The sequence below is a fragment of the Convolutriloba macropyga genome, chromosome 1 (assembly GCF_964194025.1).
Source record: "Convolutriloba macropyga chromosome 1, txConMacr16.3, whole genome shotgun sequence".
NCBI lineage: Eukaryota > Metazoa > Xenacoelomorpha > Acoela > Convolutidae > Convolutriloba > Convolutriloba macropyga.
The window spans coordinates 57393392-57412954 of NC_134468.1; the positions used below are offsets into that span (position 1 = coordinate 57393392).

The 19563-nt window shown below is 35.4% G+C and overlaps 2 protein-coding genes across 3 annotated transcripts in view; both read left to right on the forward strand.

Annotated features, from left to right (window-relative positions):
• The window catches only part of LOC142340744 (small COPII coat GTPase SAR1-like), a 356486-nt gene that overhangs the window by 201733 nt on the left and 135190 nt on the right, over positions 1–19563 (forward strand). The gene's annotated exons all lie outside the window — the stretch shown is intronic.
• The window catches only part of LOC142349960 (uncharacterized), a 99796-nt gene continuing 80269 nt past the window's right edge, over positions 37–19563 (forward strand). Inside the window, exons 1-3 of one of the 2 annotated variants that reach the window (XM_075401833.1) lie at positions 37–96; positions 11844–12084; positions 13238–13391. In XM_075401833.1, the coding sequence (XP_075257948.1) occupies positions 11894–12084; positions 13238–13391 (345 nt within the window). In that variant the 5' untranslated portion in view covers positions 37–96; positions 11844–11893. Of the gene's footprint in view, positions 97–11757; positions 12085–13237; positions 13392–19563 lie in introns of those variants that run through there. The other variant, XM_075401841.1, reaches the window with a different exon arrangement.

Here is a 19563-nt window from a genome sequence, read left to right on the forward strand (position 1 = left end):
CAAGAACTGTGAACAAACAATGTGATCACAGCATAACTTTCAAGAAGTCGTCAGAAGCAGTTAGTGAACTCTTCGAAACTACAGTTCTTATCAGAGGTAAATGTGTTTAATCTTGTTTTAGTTTTTTCCACTACACTCATTCCCTAGTCCAAATCTTGCAAGAACTTGGAAAACTTTTGGAGGACTCGAGTAAGATTATACATAATCAATCCAAATTCTTTCCAAACTTTGCAAGATACGGGTCTTTTGCCAAGATTCCGACAAACAAACGATTTTCCTTTAAGAATCTCGCAAAATCACCTTTTTGCCAAGAACCTTTCAAGATGGCCGTCTAAAGGTCGGAGTTGTACAAGGGTTAACAAAAAATAATCCTTCAAAATAAAAGGAGGAGGAGCATTCTCATTGCCAACAAGAGTTCATTTTGAACGTTTTTATGTGAATCAAAAGAAAAGAATATTCAGAACGCCGAAGTAAGTTAGCACCCCTATTTTCTCGAATTAAAAATTCCGTTTTTGAGGCATTATCACTCTAATTTGAAATCACATTTCGAATACATTTTTTCAACATTGATCCCCTACACTAGTCCTCTCGTCTACCTATGAAATTCAGATAAAACACATTGTTCACTTACCAGAAATCCCAATGTAAAGTTGATAAACATCGTCCCAGTTTTTCATTAAAAAATGTCACAAGATGTGTTATGTTTTTACGTTTTTTCAACTATGAATTAATTTTCAGTTGCGTTAAAAATTAGAAGCAGAAAAGATGTGATTCATCAATGGTTTAAAAATGTATTTGAATGTGATTTCAAAATGGAGTAATTGAATTTTTACTTAGTGAAAATAGGGGTGCTAACTTACCTTTGTCATGCAGTATGCATCGATTTATTGCTAATAAACTTTTTAATTGCTCTCAAAAGAAGTTTGTAGCAATTATATTAGTCCTGGCGGTCTTTTTTATGCGATTTTTCGCTTGATCAATTTTTCGTCTGACGCTTTTGTCTTTTCGTCATCAAAAACGGGATAAATAGGTCGCGCCCAGCGGGCACTAAGTGCTCTTAGAGCCTTTCAGCTCTGTTTCAGCTCAAACTGTTTTGGAGACTTATACCTATGGTGTGAAGGGCAGTTTTTAGAGGTTGAGACACCCCCCCCCTGTTGACCCCCCCCCCACCCCCACTATTGTCTCCACCCCCACCGCGCTGTTGCCCCCGATCCAGTGTTGCCCTCCATCAGCCCCCGGTGCACCCCCCCCCCCCCCCGTGGCTAGCTACTGACGAAGCCAACCGCTCGCCGGTTGTTTGAGAGCAATTCGCCCGACGTTAGTCGGTTATATTTTCTACAATCAATAGGGGTCAAATTAGGGTTGGAACTGAAAACGCCCCACGTTACCGGACAGTTTTCTAACCAAAACTGCAATTGTTAAATCACTTACCTATGTCAATGAGTGTGCATTCGCATACAAAAGTAAACGCCCAAATTGCAGTTCTATATGGTATTCTGCCAGATTTCGGTAAAATTCTGACTGCTGCTTGTTTCGAATTTTTCTACTACTAAAAAGATTGATCAAAATTAATTAGCTCCAAGTTAAATACGTTTTTTATAGCTTTAATCAAAGTAATGTTACGCTGTAATTTAAGAATTTTTGCAATTAAGTTGAACTGAAATTACTTGAGGCTCACTTTGTTGCCAATTGTTGGGAATTAAAATGCTCCATCGGGATTTTCGTAGAAGAATTGTAACATATTTTTACAAATTTTGAGCTAATAAAGTTTTTTCAATTTTTTGTCGATTATTATGATAAATTAATCGGACGTCAACTGCGAAAACAAATGCTCTTCAAAAGGTCAGTTGGCCATGTAAAAATTCTGATTCGGAGTTTACTTGAGTCAGTTGCGGTAGTTAACATAAGTAACGATTCAAATAATAAATTTGGTTTAACTTAAGAATTTTTTGAAACAGATAATCAATTTTTTTTATTTTCATTTCATTGCGGCCACGGATGGATAAAAATTTTCATACTTTTCAGGAAACAAGGATTTTAACTCACTATAATCATGGTAAACTGTCTTTTTTTAAAAATTTCAGACAGGGAACATTTCAAAGAGAGTCTTTCTGAACTTGTTCACTTTCGAACGCGTTCACTTTCGAAAATGAACACTGGGTACCATGTAGAGTTCAGATTTGATAACCCGGAACAAATTTGAAGTCTGTATCATTTTTTGTCCAGTGAAATACAGGTTTTGATTTGACAAACAATTACTGATCACGTCCTCTCTCAAGTCTTAAGACTTGTAAAGTCATGTGAAGACTTGTTAAATCTAAGTCAAATCTTTGCCAAGACTTGGCAAGTCTTGGGTTAAGTCTTGACCGAGGTTTGATAAGTCTTGATTATTGCGCAGTTTAGCAAAGTAGAGTCCTAGGAAGAAACTATTGATATATAATGCAGTTCAAAATGTACTAAAGCTAGTAAAAGATATTAATCTGACCGAGTCAATTTTGAATTGAGTCTATGTCATCTTAAAGTGTCCCATGTATTTACCCCGCAACCAAACTTCTTTCAATGGGTAGAAAAAAGTGGCCATGACTGCTATCTTTTAGCGATATCAGACTTTTTCATTTTCTGTCAGGTAAACTTCGTGGAAGTGCTCGTGTTGTCTTGTGATTTTTTTTCACTTTGGAGAGTTTTTAGGCAAGCCATTGTACGTTGCGGTTGTCTTCGTTCGTTACGAAATGAACGGAAAATAACTAAAAAAACTGCTCAATAATTGACCAAACATTTGTCAAGTCTTGGTTAAGACCTAACTCAAGACTTGATTTAAGACATGCCAAGTCTAAAGAGGGACAAGATAAGAGCTCTGATACAGTACTAATCCAAGAACGGAACTTCATCCGGGAGGTTAGTTATTCAATGAGTGCAAAAGATAATTAAGTACAAAATTGCCAGTTTTCAATTGACTCGGCTAACGTGGACATATAGGTATTTTCATGAACTCACCAAATTTGCTTATTCAAAAATGAGGGACAAACCTGAATACATTATACCTGGGACAATTTTGGGGAAATTATTTCTAACAATCGCTTGTCCTTTAGTTCGTTCTTCAAACGTTTTTCTTTCCTATTTTTTCTAATCAAATTTTCTGGCGCACCTGCCAACGTATGATAAATGCATGAGATTTAATATTTCCGAGGATTTAAAACAATAATAATCTTGTCACTTTGGTGAGTAAAACAGGTACCTGTAAAAAGTTTGCTATTGCCATTTGTGCCACTTTTTTTTGAAACATGTAAATCGCTCAGAATATAACCCGAGGAATAGATATCTACATTCTTTAAAATAATAAATAAATTAACCAGCATTGTTCTTAATAAAATAATCTTCAAATTGTGGCTGTTCGTTCTCATAGGTAAAATAGGATTTAAAGGCACTATTTGTCAATTAAAGGGTACTTTCTTGTGCTGATCGAGCAAAACCTCAGTTAAAATATTTTTAAAGCAAGCTTTACTGTTAAAAGTTCGTATTGAAGTGGGCAATTTGCTCCATTTTTGAACGCGTTCCAAGGTTAAAGACTTGTTAATCCGTTTTGTTTTCGTTCTCTTTTTAATAATAATTTGTTTTTTTTTCTCTTGTTCTGTCTAGCGTTATGGCTACTAGTAAGCATTTTCGGATGTATCCCAGTGTCTTATATTTTTTGCAGCTTCATTAGACTAACTTTTGAGATAAACGGCTTGCAGGATGCGATCTTTAATGAAAAGATCATTAGAGTGGCCAATTTTTGTTGAAAATAACAATCTTTTATTCCCCAGTTATTTTGCCTGTTTATGCGGTTTATGTTTTTCGCCGTAAGAGTTAGAAAAAATACTCAACTGAAAAAAAAATGAGAAAAAGCAATTGAATTGAAAGCAGCAATTCTTGCATTCAAAGGAATTTGATTTTTTACAAGATTCAAAGAACGAATTGCATTAGCCATTTTGCTTAAAACTGAGTTCAAATGATTTTAAAAGGTTAGGTTTTAATCAATGTGTACTCCCAGATAACGACAAGCATGAGCTGGTTCGATAACTTCACCTTTAAATGTGAACTCTGGATCAAAATTAGTCTGATTTATAAGAATAACATCCCTGTTCTTTCGGCCTCTAAATTGAATTGATTCTCCGTCAGGTGTTTGTCTTTTTGTAATAATATTTTCTCAATTTTTGTGGAATTTTGAAGAGGTCCTAATAGACTTCCTTGTGGGACACCATGATTAATAGTTTTTTATCTGATAAATCAATACCCAGTTTCACGCATTGTGTTCGATTTGCAAGAAAAGATTTGAGAAGTAAAATTGTTGATTGAGAGTGATTGAATTTTTCAGTTTTCTTCAAAAAGATCTCATGTGAATATGATTTGAAAGCTTTTGCAAGATTTAAGAACCCAGCACCTGTGTCGTTGTTATCTTCCATATTTCCCATTACTTTTTCAATAAAGTTAAGCAAAGCATCAGTAGACATCTTTATAGATTGGAAACCGATTTTTTTTGTTCAAGAGAGCATATTTTTCAAGATAATCTACCAACTGATTAAGTAATAGTCTTTCAAAGACCTTTGCGAAAGTTGGTGTTACGGAAATTGGACGATAATTAGTTAACAGAAACATCTCATTTTTAGAAAATTGGTGTGATGTGTGTATCCCAAAAAATTGTTAGAAAAACTTTCTCTGGAATGTAATCGTTAAATATAATCTGAAGATCTGTCCCATTAGCATATTTTCCGGATTTCAATGCCCAAGCAATCATGTGTCCCGGCCCTGCTATTTTTTTGTTGTCTGGATTGTCATTAATTTTATAGATTCCCCTCAAAGTAAAAAGTCTAAGGTTAAAATCTTGAAATTGCCGCTCTGCTCTATTTTTGCGACGTTCAATGGAACAATCTATCATCTGTAGATGCCAATTGCGCTGAAAACTCTGTTAAAAGTGTTGCATATTGATTTTTTGTTGTTCGTTTTTTACCATTTTCATCAGTTTAATTGATGTTTGGATTGTTCTTTTTCTTTCTAATTTTTTCTTAATGACTTTCCAGTTCTCATTCCAGGTTTTAATTTTCTTTGAAAAGGTCCACTGAAAATTGATTTTCTGCTTATTTTAACTTTCGATTTACAAGATTTTTAATATTTTTTTAAATGACAAAAATGATTCAGCACTTTGTATCACTTTGTAGTAACGATGTTTCTCTACTAACTGCAACTAACAGTTTAATTTATTTGTCAACCAACGTTTATCTAGAATAGTCTTTTTTCTTATAGAAACTAATTCTTTTATGTTGGTGCGTTTTTCTCGAGTGTTGAAGAAAACATTCTGTTAAACTCTGCAAACATTTCATTGTAGTTTCTTTGTCAAAAAACTACTCTCTAATCTGCAAGAGCCGGATCTCTATTAAATTTTGCATCAACAAATTTTTTTGTATCTCGTTTAATAAAATAGTTCGTTTTTCTTCTAAAAAAGTTTGCTCTGAAAAAAAAACATATCATGATCAATATCGAAAGGAGGTAAGCAGATTTTCCATTTAGTGATTTGCTAAATAGTTAAAAAACAGTGATCTATCAGACTTGTTTATTGTTGCTAATGCGTGTAGGATTATCAATGTTAGATAACTGTAATTCTAGTCCCGCCCGAAAATTCTGAAGAATTTTCTGCTCATAAACCCACAACAAATCAAAATTTTAGTCACCAAATCAGACAATGTTATTTTGTAGTTGAGAATGCAATAGAAATCTCAGCACGCCATTCGTCTAAAAAGACGTCACCCCTTTGATGTGGACAATAAGAGATATTAATGAGACATTTTTCCGTTAAAGGATTGCCTATTTCCAGCTACAACCTTTCAAAAACATAGGATCAGCTATCACAAATTCGCTTTTGAGTTTAAAATTTTTTTTTGGTAATCCATATTCCAAAACCGCCACTCTTAGCTACTCTTGTTTGGTGTGACCAATTTTTCTGCATAAAATTGTGTCCAGCGTTGAGGTTTATATAGAAACTTTGTTCTTCGCTCATCCATCCAAGTTTCAGTTACTAAAGCAATGGTTTCCGAGTCCAGCTGCTCTAGCAAGTTTGAGATATCTTGATACTTATTTTGTATGCTGCAAGCGTTGAAAACTAGAAATTTAATGCAATTTTGAGCGCCAAATAGAGCAAATTCCAAAGTAGAACAATTTGAAGCATCAAAGGGTCTAGATTTTTCTCTCAGTGTCACCACAGAGAAGCAAAAAACTTCTTTTAACAAAAAATTAAACGCTACGAACAGCCGCAGAGATAAATAAAATCAGCATTCTATGGAAAAAAAGTCAGCATATTTTCTAAATTATCATGTTTCATATTTACTTGAGGTAAGTAACTTTGCTTAATGTATACCTGGTCTTCCAAATTTCACACAAAAAGCCAAAAAGTAAACACGAATGGTAATAATATTATGTCATAAAAGTTACTCAACTCAAGCAAAATTTCAATTTCTATGTAATTTCCCAGGTTGAACTGTATTCTGTGATGCTCGTAGGTTATGCGTTATATTATAGTGACGTATGTTTTCTAGCAAAAAACGCCAATTTTTTCCACTCAATCAAACCATATTTCATCGATTGATAGCGCTTTCTCAAAAACTTCATTCCGTGACCAAGTTTAGGAGCCATCAATCTCCAGGCTTTTCTTTTCTAGATATCTTGATACTTAATTTATAAGCTGTTGATCATTAAATTTAAACATTTCCACGTTGTTTTTCCTCCAAGCAACTATCCTTTACTGGACCAATTTTGCATATAGCAACACGATGAGGTTTCAATTTTAGCATAGATTTGTCGACTGTTTTTGTCGAGTTGAGTCGCTCGCTGCCTCCTGTCCAAAAACACAATTGTCAATTGAATTATGACCGACATGTACAATTTATGTTTCCTCTTTGGCTCCAGAGGAACAGCAATACACTACGTTAAAAATATCTCCTATTGTTGCAGATGAATATGAGTGAATTGCAGTCCGCTGCGAAATGTCATGATGACTTACTTTCCGAAAAGCACTATCAGATATAACTAATTGCATGGTAAATCGGGGCATCATTTTTCGTTGATAAATTTTCAGTAGAAGATCAACGCGATTTTTGCTTTTTGACGTCTCCTGTCTCTCAAGTAAATTATCAATAACTTGACCTGAAAAAGATTTAAAAATGTGAGTAAGGATAAGATTGGAAAGATTCTCACCAGTGACGGAGCAAACAGAAAACCCAAAAAGAATTTTGTCTTCTTTTTTCGATGTCTTAAAAAAACGAAAAAAGTTCGAGGTGAATTGAAAAAACAAAAGATTTTTAATCGTCATATGATAGAATACCCAAAAATTGGGAGATTTGAAAGAATACCCAATAATGTAACAGCGTAAGAGAAAAAGGTCGAGAAGGACTTGCTTTGTATTCGAAATCAAAAAGAAGCGAATAAAACGACAAAAACATGGTTTATCCGTACTTTAGTATCTTAGGAAACTGACAAACAAAATCAGTTGATATGAGAATTTTTCAAAAAACAGAAATGAAAATGAATTTATTCAGAACAAAAAGAAAATCTATCATTTTGGGAATTGAGTGCTAAAAATCATAAAAACAGAATGGCAATATTATATTTCGAAAAGGTTTCCAAACTGAATACCTTAATTTTGTTTCCATTCCTGCCTAAATTTTCAAATGTAATCAAAGATAACTTACGTATTGCAGTGTATATTAATTGATTCTATTTTTACAGTTTCAAAAGAATATTGCAACTAATTTTAGTTCAAGTGAATCTGAAACACTTTTTAAGGCCCGTGTTTTGAAGTGTCATTTTTTTAATTTTGAAATTGACTGCATTTTAATAATTTAAATAGTGTGTGAGTTAATGCTCATTTGAGTAACCTATATAATACAGTAGACGAAATAAAACTTTTTTAAAATTAAAAATCAAAAAATTTAAATTTAAATATCTCTAAAAAAGTTTTGAGCAATCAGAAATTGTTACCGGGTGGGACAACACACTGCATTTTGAACCATGTCAAGTATTTTACAACTATTTTATTCTGTTAGCGTAAATAATTTCAAAATACTCATTACTCCAACGTTACAACAGAAGAGTTAAATGAATTCAATTTTCGTCTCATACTAAGAGAAAAACGTGTAAAGTTTATACGTATTTTTTTATCAAGCGAACAACAGTAAGTCTAATTCATATTTTAAAATATGATATCTTGTCATTTTAAACAAGAAACCTTCCACAAACAAGGGTTCAACTAAAAACAAAGCGAAAGAAAGTTCTAGTTTGTTTGGGAATTTTTGTCTTGTTTGATTTTAATTTCACATGGATTTACATTCCAATCTTTTTTGCAGACTATTTTTACGAATATGTACCGTAAATAATTTGCTTCAGTTGTCCCGTCTATTGGAATGGAATTTATAATTATCTGTTCTTCAAAGTTTCATCTATCGCTCTTACCAAATATCAAGAACTCAGTTTTTGAGGTTTTTATTGTGAGTTAGTGTTCATGGAAAAATCAATATTGTTTTTTGGCAGTGTTTTCTAATTTGGCCTCGCTCTTGTCATTGAAGGTAACAAAACATAAAGTAACATTATCGTCAGCATTTTGTATAAGTACAGTTTCAATATCATCACTTGTTCTCATATCATTATTATTTCCTTTAAATGAGAGCAAGCCAAGTACTGTTCCTTACGGTACAACTCTTCGGATAGTTATTTCGTCTGCTATGCAGTCTTGTAAGATAAAATATAGACAACGGTTCGTAACAAAAACTTCTTTTTAATGTTTTTTGGGTTCTCATCAAATCCCAAGTTGTCCAACTTGATATCCAAAATTTTGTAATTGAGTGAACTAATTTCTTCTGATAGGAGATTGGGCGATAGTCATTAGGTTTTTCTGGTTCAATCTTTATAACAAAATGTTCTTGTTTTAGGTCAATGGAAAGAAAAACAATTTGATAGAATAGTTCACAAGAAAATTTACATGGGTACCATTACAGATCATGGATTTTTATTAGCCCATGCAGGAATGTGTGACGGTCTGATTGGTTTATCTCTCCCCAGTGCCCTAACTACTTCATGACAGTCTTCTCCCGTTGCAAAGTGAAATCTAATGTTTTTTCGTTTAGAATTGCACGCTTTGGGCATCCTTAGCAAAAGTTGAGGTCCATGGAGATTTCCGATCTTGGAAAAACGGTAGTTCAATTGCCGAACATTTTTTGTTACGTAATTTATTGAACTAAAACCCTCGGTTTTTTCTCAGATTTTGTTATATTAATTATCAGTATCCACATTTGCTGTTTTTTTCTGAATCTAGGATAAGATTTCTATAAAATCTGTTAATATCCTTTTCATTCGAAATACTGAATTATCTTTTTTAGATTTATGAGTTTTTCATAGTTTTAATTAATCAAAAATCTATCTCGATCAACCATCAATAGTCTTGATTTTTGAATTAGCTTTTGTTTGTTTGCCTTTTCTTATTAAACTTTTTTTTATTTGAAGCGTTTTTATAGTGCCGCTGTAAACTTTTTTGGTGAAATTTTGAAGCATAGAATCCAAGTAGCTCTGAACGCAGATGTTTGCCAATCTTGGTGTTCTAGGCAGTGTACAATATCTGGCATCTTTTTAGTTTCTACATGAAGCTCTAAAATTTTTAAAATAGCAAAATGATCACATTTTTGATACTGTCACATATTATATTGTCGTCTATAAGTAAGCAGTCAGTAATAATGTACTCAACGAAATGTTGGGTGCTGTTCGCCTACTTTATTGAGTTAGAATGGTGTTGTTCTTGGCATGCAAGTCACACGAAATTTTCATTGTTTCAAGCTTAGATCTTAGATCTGTCCAAGTTACCCTATCCCAAAAGTATTATCTGTCCGTTTTTCGTAATTGAGTTATCAACCTTAAATGCTAGTTGGTCCCAAAAAGCATCGCTAACTTTATTGTTGGCTTTATAGATAAATTCACAATTACAGAAAAGCAAGTTGGTGGTTTCATTGAGATACATAAGCTCTGCAACTTATCCGTGAAAAGATTTGAACCATTGCGTATGTTTGCAGAAAAAATCTTTGAAACAATCATCAAACATTTGATCATTATTTTTATGTTTTCCTTTCCGGTCAAGGAGATACGACCAGTTCTAAAATATCAGTAGCTTTCTTTTCCAAGATTGGAAACATTTTTATTGCCATATTAACAGTGCCAGATATTTGCGAAATGGAATAAAAAAAATGCAGTTTAGTACCAGATTGTGTATTAGCGTGCGTAGCTGTTTTTTCCTTCTGAGATTGCTTTACACATGGATGATCAATTTTCAATTCTGACTCTCTTATCTGAGTTATTCTGATAGACTCATTGTATTGTGGAACAAATACTGGAATGGTTTCAACGTCACGGGATTTTAGAAGCGGCGTTAAGTTAATGAAAAAATTTAGATTAACATAATTTTCACAACACATAGGCAGTGACCTTGTTTGTTGAAGGAACATTAAAGCTTCAATGAAGCCTTTGATAAACGTTATTTGCTATTAGAGAGTATCATTGCCACTGTTGACGCAGAAGTTCCTGAGGCCAACAGTAGCAAAACTAAGTAAAAAGCATTTTGACTATTGGTTTGACGAATTGAAGTTATTCAATGTCGTTAATGAAAAACAGTTGCAACAACAGTTCTCAAAGTCAGCAGCATTAGACTAAAACGTTTTTTTTTGCAGTAGAGGTCTTTAATTTGATTGGGCATAGTAATTTGAAACACCTCTAATTTTAAGGCAGAGTATTATTGGTTGATAGGTTGATATTTTTAATAGGAGTTCATAATTTTTTTTAAATGTTTGGCTGTAGCTATATTGTTTACTTCGAAAGCTGAAAGTATAATTGTATGAAGGATTTTTTATTAAACTTTTGTTTTGGTCAGCTTCCCTTGGGACTGATGCTACCATTTGATGTTAATAGAAGATGAGAATGCAACTAGTTGTTGGGAACAGGCACACTATTGTTGTTTTTGTTAAAAATTTTGTTTACAGTTTTAACATTTGCATAGGAAATATTTATTTGAAGCAGGTTTAATCGGAATAGTGCGATTTAATAAGATTATTAGTTTCGTCAGTTTTTTTCCATTTTTTTGCAATACCACTCAAATTTTTCAGTGGTGTTATTTCACAAACAACGCAAATATGTGAATTGAATTTCTCAATGCATAAGTTAACATTTTTTTTGTGTTCAGGAAATTGACTACTATGCTTGAGCGGGTTGTTGGTACCGTCTTGAACCACTAATGTTTGAATTTTTTTTAGTCATTTTTGTTCAGAATTTTCTCGTTGGTGGTGAGAACTCGATAAGCACGGATTGCGACGTCGATATGAATGGATTTGTCAATTTCAAGCCTAATATAATACTGCCGATCACAAGATCTTCGCATTTTGGGGCCAGTTTTTTTGGGAAATCTGGAAACAATTCGTTTGCCTCGGTCATGGTGCCTATGGTTTTGCTTTCTCTTTGAATTGTAACACCATCCGGTACCATCTCACCTCCTACCGTTTTGGGATTAGCCATATACAATCCGGACTCCACCATCTTGGTAAATTTTGTAATTGAATCCTCTATACTTTTCTCTTTTTCTTCCATGTTTTAACATACAGTTGGTAAATATCTTTCTTGTTTAGAGAAAAATACTGTTTGTCATCGATCATGTTTGTTTACTAAACAATAATATTGCTTACTGTGTGATTTCAGAGTTGTTAGTTGTTTAGAAATGCATCAATAGTGCTAAGATGCAAGTGTTTTTAACTAGAATTCTTCGCGGTCAAAGAGGATTCTTTTAGGTGCTTGTAGGTTTATCTCAAGTACTCTCAACTGAGTTTAGCTTCCTGCTATGTACACGAGACGAACTGACGAATATGACTTGCGGACGATGTCATCGAGAGCCTTTGACTCTCGTCGGAGCACCCCTCGATTGTACTCTTCTGCTGCCTATCCAGGAGGACCCTCGATCTTCGGGAGTGAAATGCGGAGAGAGATAGGACCAAGGGCCAAGAAGTTGGTGTACCCACTCAAAAGGAAAAAGTAAGGCACCTATTTTTATCTTCTACTCTTGGTTTCATATGGTACCATTTAAAAATACAGCAACTTTTTGCATTATTGATTGTACCTCATAGAATTTGAGCGCATAGTTTTGCAATATTGTTTAACTATGCTTGGAAACAATGACGACATGCAAGAAAACTTTTCCGTAGTGAGGTTCTAGTGACAAACACTAAAGTTTCTGCTTAAAAAATAGAAACTGAAAAGGCAAGGATGAGGTAATATTTCAAAAAAAGCTCAAAAAAGCCAGACAGATTTTGGTGGTGGACCGTGGAGCTCAAAGCAAACGGACACATTCCAAATAGGCATGCCCCATTTTATTTTTAATCATTTTATGTATAGTTGAAACCGCGAAATTTAGTAGGCTAAACTGGAGACCAGCACTTTGATAGGTTGTGACAGGTGGTGATAGGTTTACGTTCTGGATACAGAATTCGGCAACAAAATATAACCGCGAAGAAAACATTAACATCTTTTAATCTCATTCTGAAAGAGAAACTGGAGATTTATAGCATTATTTAGCTGCTGAGTTACGTTTATGGTATCCCAAACTGAGAGCCCAAACTCAAGTGAAGTCTTCTGCTCAGATCAAAGCAAATTGTGCAGCTTTTGGCATCTGGCAATGAACTCTGATCAGATTTTTTCGTCAGTTGTTCATAATTTCATGAAACCCACCTGCCCTTACTTGTACGGCATTTTACTAGCCATCCTAGATTGATCGAACTCGAGCCTACGTTTGAACAGAGGTAAAACTGCCCCGTGCACTGCTTCCCGAAAACTTGCCAAGATTCCACTTTTTTCACATTTACATTCTTACATTTCCTGATGGGATACCTATAAGCAAATTGTCGGAAATTGTAAGATTTGGTAAGTATTACTAAGATCCTGATTTTCCCTCCAGGAAAACAAAGAAATGTAAATTTCGCATAATATAGGAGAAATCCCGATGGAATTCTTCCAATTTTTATAAAACTTCAGAAGTTTCGAGTTTCCCGATGGTTTTAATAGGATTACTAGAAGCAATTTGCAAAATTTAAAGCTTCCCTGTGAGTTTTTACTTGAGCAGGATTGAGGAAGAGTTCTTGTTGTATTTGGCAAACTTAGTAATTTTGATTCAATGGATCTGTGATTACAGACCGAAGCAAGGAGGACGTTGTCGAGACCTGTCCCGTATGGAGTGGATCCTGCTTAGTGCCACTGGGTGCACCCTTCTTGCCATCATAATTGTAGTCATATTCCTGGCCACTGCAGATGACGCCGAATACATGAAGAACCAGGAACGCTTGGAGGTCAGTACATACTCAAATTTAATGACCATCATAAACAATTGTACTTCATCCCGATTACTTTGAAAAAAGCACAAGAAATGTTGGTGAAACCTAATAGCATATGCAAAAAGGAGCACTTGCAGCATTTGGAGATAAATGGGATACACATGGCACTGCCTTAACTTGCCTAATTTGTGCAACAGGACTAATATAATTGGTAGCACCCAGCGGGCATTAAGTTCTCTTAGAGCTTTTCAGCTCTGTTTCAGCTCAAACTGTTTTGGAGACTTATACTTATAGTGTGAAGGGCGGTTCTTAGAGATTGAAGATATTGGAGCACAGAAAAGAACTTAGAAAATATCTTAGAGCTTAGAAACTTAACTTATGTTGATAAACTCAGAAAGAAAACAAACTTACCAGATTTATAACGACAACTGCAGCTCACAATTTAGAAAATGAATGTAAATCAGTTTAGATCTGTATGTTTGTCAAATATTGATATTTATCTACTAATATTGAATAGGAAATGCAACTTTGCGAACCATCTCAAGTGAACTAAATTTTTGCATGTAATAATGAAATGACGCCCACTCATACGCCCCAAAATCGCCTGATTTTTGATACTTTAACTTTTTAACAAATGTACACTGTAAATGTTATATTTATTTTTCCGACTATATATACCACTGATTTTTGCTAAAATCTTCACAATTTTCTTCTCTTTTGAATCTCCTAAAATTAACTCTTATTCTCTCAAATATCTTTTGAGCTTTAACAGCTTTAATCTCTAACGTGCCAAAACTCGTCCCGCCTCATCGGGGTTGTTGCGCTACAGTGTTCGTAATCCTGCTAACAGGTTATGGGCCCAGCCATCAGACCGTTGATACGCTAATAGAGTTTTGGTTGAGATTGTGGTGTCAGTGTTGGCAGTTTTAGCTCTTCTAGATTGACGAGAGTTTTAAGATAAAAAAATTTGAGATTTCCCTCGTAAATAAAAGCTAAATCAGAAATTGTGAAAGAAAAGTTGAAGTTTAAACTTCATTATGGAACCATCAAACAATAGTTTGAAGTGGATGACGTTTAGCGGGTTGGCTGAGGACTACCCAACATGGAGCACTCGTTTCTCTGCCTTTGCACAAACCAAGGGCCTCTTCGAAACGCTCACAGACACAGTTGAGCTACCTGACAGGCCAGCACCACTGAGAGAAGATGCCAATGATGCGCAAACGCGAGAACACGAGGCACAGACTCAAGCTAGAGCTACAGCTGTACAGGAAGATGAGAGCCGCAAAAATCAGATCTGGTGCTACCTGGCGATGACTCTAGACGCCAGCAGCCTCATGCTCATCCGACATGACTGTGTGAACAGCAAGGGTCTTGGAGATGGCCAGAAAGCGTGGCAACTTCTCCAGCAACGCTTCAGAAGTGACGAGACTACCACAGTGATAAGTCTGATGAGGCAGTTGGCCAGACTACAACTTCGAGAGGACGAAGCCATCCACCAGTACTTCATCAGAGCGCAAGAACTGGTCACCCGATTGCATCATGCTGGTGAGGAGCTTTCTGAGACGCTGTTTAATGCAATGGTATTGAACGGACTTCCACAACGATACGAGCATTTTGTGGTGCAGGAGAGCTTCAATCCTGCAGAGAACTTTGTGGAACTGAGGAAGCGTCTCACCAACTTTGAGGAGAGCCGCAGACAGAGAGATGATGTGGAGGAGGATCAGCACGTTGCCATGTCAGCAAAGAATGCTTCTCATCAAATTGGTATACACTCTTCATTCAAATCACATCCTAGGAAGACTTTTTCTAAGCCTAGTAATTCCAAAGGCCCTAGATTGTGTTTTGTATGTAACAAACCCGGACATTTAGCAGCTAGTTGTTACAAAAAAGACAACGCTGTATGTAGTATATGCAAGGCTAAAGGCCACCTAGCAAGTGCATGTAAACAACAACAAAAAAGTCCTCATAAAGGCTTAGCATCTAGTTTAAGCGCTGAGAGCTCATTTGAAGTTTCAAAAACTGATTTAGTAGTAGATTCAGGCAGTACTGATCACATGATGATAGTTAAAACTTGGTTTAAAAATTACCAAAAACTAGAAACCACAGTTAATAATCCAGATGGAGGGAAAACAAAAGTTGAAGGAATAGGAGATGTAGATGTGGAAGCACGAGACACTAAAGGTGTGCTACATAAGTTGACTTTTGAAAAAGTTCTGCATGTACCAGAGTACAAAACAAACTTAATTTCGGTTTCAAGTTTAGTTCAAAAAGAACACGAATTATTTCACACAAAAGCTAAGTCAGTTCTAAAACTCAGAAGCAAAGAAAGCTTCAGACTGATAAGGAGAGGCAAATTGTTCTTCTTACCATACAGAAAAGAAAATAAGCACCACTTTTCAAACTTAAGTGGGGGCACGTGTCAAGCAAAACTTTGGCACAAAAGACTTGGACATTTGAACTTTAGAGATGTAGCAAATACAACAGACGAAGCTTCCCAAGCTTCAGATTTTTGTGAAACTTGTGCTTTGGGAAAAATTTCGAAAAAACCTGTTCCAAAATTGAGCGATAACAAAGCAACTCAAAAACTAGAAAGAGTTTACTCAGACGTTTTTGGACCAGTGAGTCCATCAAGTATAGGTGGCAACAGATATGCAATTAGTTTCATAGATGAATTCAGTGGCTACGCAGTAGTAAAATTTAAGAAATACAAAACGCAAGCATTGCAAACTTTCAAAGAGTATGTTGCACAATATGGCCGACCAAAAATTTTGAGAACTGATAATGGAACAGAATACAAAAACAAAGCCTTTAAAAAATTTTGCATAAGCAAAGAAATAGCTCGTGAATTCACAGTTCCTGAAACACCCGAGCAAAATGGTGTTGCAGAACGTTTTAATAGAACAGTAGTAGAGGCTGCAAGATGCCTTCTAATAGATTCAAAATTGCCAAAAAGCTATTGGGTTCGAGCTGTAGATACAGCATGTTATGCTAGAAACTTAGTTGTCAAAAACAAAAATACAAAATCAGCCTTTGAAAAATTTTTCGGTAGAAAACCAAGATGCGACCATCTAAAAGTGTTTGGTTGTGTAGCCTATTCAAAAAACCGCGATGCCAGTAAGAAATCAAAGTTTGATCCAAAAGCAACAAAGTGCCTGTTCATTGGTTACTCTGATAACACAACAGCTTATTTGTTGCAAAACATAAAAACTAGGCAAATTTTCACTTCTAGAAACGTGAGGTTCAATGAAAACAATATACCAGGTTTTCATAATGAAACCGAAGATATAGAAGACAGCTTTCTATATCTAGACTTAGACGAAGTAAGAGAAGAACTTCAGGATACAAGCAACTCAAGTGAGTTAAGTTCAGAGGTTGAATTAACTGAAACAGAGAGCGTTCAAGAAAGTGAAAACAATACAGAAACTGAAGTTGATCAAGAAATTAAAGAAGAAAAACCAAGTCCTAGCGTCAAACCAAAATCCAAAGTTAATGTACAGTTTAATCCAAATGTTGCAGTGAAAAACATAGAAAGAAAGCCTTCAAAAATTCCAGTACCTGTCAAAAATTCGCAACAGAAAAAATTAAAACCACCCTCAAGACTGCAAATGATAGGTAAGCTAGGTCAAATAGCAATTCCCTCAGGAGACCAAAAGACCTTCCAACTTTGGTCAGAGTACGATGAAATGAAAAGATTGAGAAAGGAAGCAGCTCAAGATAGAGAACTTAAGCGAAGTGATAGGTCTAGAGCGCCTCCGGAACGTTTTGGTAAAAGCTATTCTCATGCTGTTCAAAGCACATTAACAAAAAATTTCATCAAGCCTGAAAACTTTGAAAACGCTATTAATTCTGAACAAAAAGACAAACGGCTTGAAGCAATGAAAACAGAGATAGAAAGTTTAAATGAAACACAAACTTGGGATTTAGTTCCGAAAGAAAAAGGACAAAATATTATTCCTGGCCGATGGGTGTACAAAATTAAACATGATTCAAACGGAAATATCGATAAGTTTAAAGCTCGTTACGTAGCAAAAGGTATTAAACAAATTGAGGGAATTGAATATTCGGATACCTTTGCTCCCACAAGCAAACCTGAAACCTTTAAAATTCTACTAGCTTTATCAGCTATCGAAAATTTCTTTTTAAAACAAATGGATGTAAAAGCAGCTTATTTGCATCCTAAAATAGACGAAGAAGTCTATCTAGAGCAACCAAAAGGTTTTGAAAAATTAGACAGCAATGGCAACAAGTTAGTTTGTAAGCTTTAAAAAAAATCAATATATGGACTGAAGCAAGCAGCCAAAAATTGGTATCAGGAGCTTTCAAATTTTCTAATTCAGCAAGGTTTTCAGAGAAGTAAACACAATTACTGTCTTTTTCTAAAAAACAAAGAAGATGAAAAACTTTATGTTCTGACCTGGGTTGATGATTTAGTCATAGCAGGAAATAGTCAAACCGAGATCGACAAATTGAAAAGTTCACTGGAATCAAAGTTTAAAATGGACGACAGAGGAGATCTTGAATGGTTTCTCGGAATGCGAATTCTGAAAACAGAAAAAGGAATAACTTTAGATCAAGAAAAGTACACTCAAAATATTTTAGAACAGTTCAATATGCAAGACTGCAAACCAAGCAAAACGCCAGCAGAAAATAACCTAAAACTTGAAGTAGCTCAGGAAGATTCAGTTAGAGTAGATTTTCATGAGTTTAGAAGTCTAGTAGGTTCATTACTTTACCTAGCTAAGCAAACTAGACCAGATATCATGTGGATCACAAATGTCTTATCACGCTTCATGAATGACCCAACTGTTGAGCATTTCAATGCTGGCAAGCGCGTGTTGAGATACCTACAACATACTAAATCTCTTAGACTCTTTTTCCCATCAACCAGCAACAGCACTCTAGTTGGTGAAACAGATGCAGACTGGAGTGGAGACGTGAATGATAGACGATCGACCACAGGATACTATTTCAAGCTGGGAGACAGTGGGGGATCTGTCAGTTGGCAAGTCAAGAAGCAACCTACAGTGTCACTCTCATCGTGTGAGGCAGAATACCAGAGTTTAGCTGCCGCGGTGCAAGAAGCCATCTTCTTGCGTGGTCTTCTTAGAGAACTGGGGTACGAACAGTTTGAGCCCACAACCATTGGAGAGGACAACCAGAGTTGCATAAAGCTTGCAACTAACCCGGTGCTTCACAAACGATCCAAGCACATCGACACGAAGTATCATTTTATCCGAGAACGAGTTGATGACAACTCAATCAAATTGATCTACACGCCAACAGATGAAATGGCAGCAGATCTTCTGACAAAAGCTTTGCCACAGCAGAAAGTAGAACAACATCGAGAACAACTATTGGGGGAATCCAGATTCTTACCTAGCGGCAACAATCTGAGTGGGGGTATTGGAGCACAGAAAAGAACTTAGAAAATATCTTAGAGCTTAGAAACTTAACTTATTTTGATAAACTCAGAAAGAAAACAAACTTACCAGATTTATAACGACAACTGCAGCTCACAATTTAGAAAATGAATGTAAATCAGTTTAGATCTGTATGTTTGTCAAATATTGATATTTATCTACTAATATTGAATAGGAAATGCAACTTTGCGAACCATCTCAAGTGAACTAAATTTTTGCATGTAATAATGAAATGACGCCCACTCATACGCCCCAAAATCGCCTGATTTTTGATACTTTAACCTTTTAACAAATGTACACTGTAAATGTTATATTTATTTTTCCGACTATATATACCACTGATTTTTGCTAAAATCTTCACAATTTTCTTCTCTTTTGAATCTCCTAAAATTAACTCTTATTCTCTCAAATATCTTTTGAGCTTTAACAGCTTTAATCTCTAACGTGCCAAAACTCGTCCCGCCTCATCGGGGTTGTTGCGCTGCAGTGTTCGTAATCCTGCTAACAGGTTATGGGCCTAGCCATCAGACCGTTGATACGCTAATAGAGTTTTGGTTGAGAGTGAGGAGGTCGGTAGATCGAAACTACCTCCTGCTACCTAACCCACATAGGTCCCAAACTTTACTCTCACTATAATGGTGTTGACATAGAATCAACATAACGAGCAAAGAGTTGCTCTAATAGGTTATGGGCCCAGCTTAACGCTCTAGCCAGAAGTTGAAAGTGAGGAGTTACGATGCACAACTTAAGGGGGTGTGTTAGAGTAT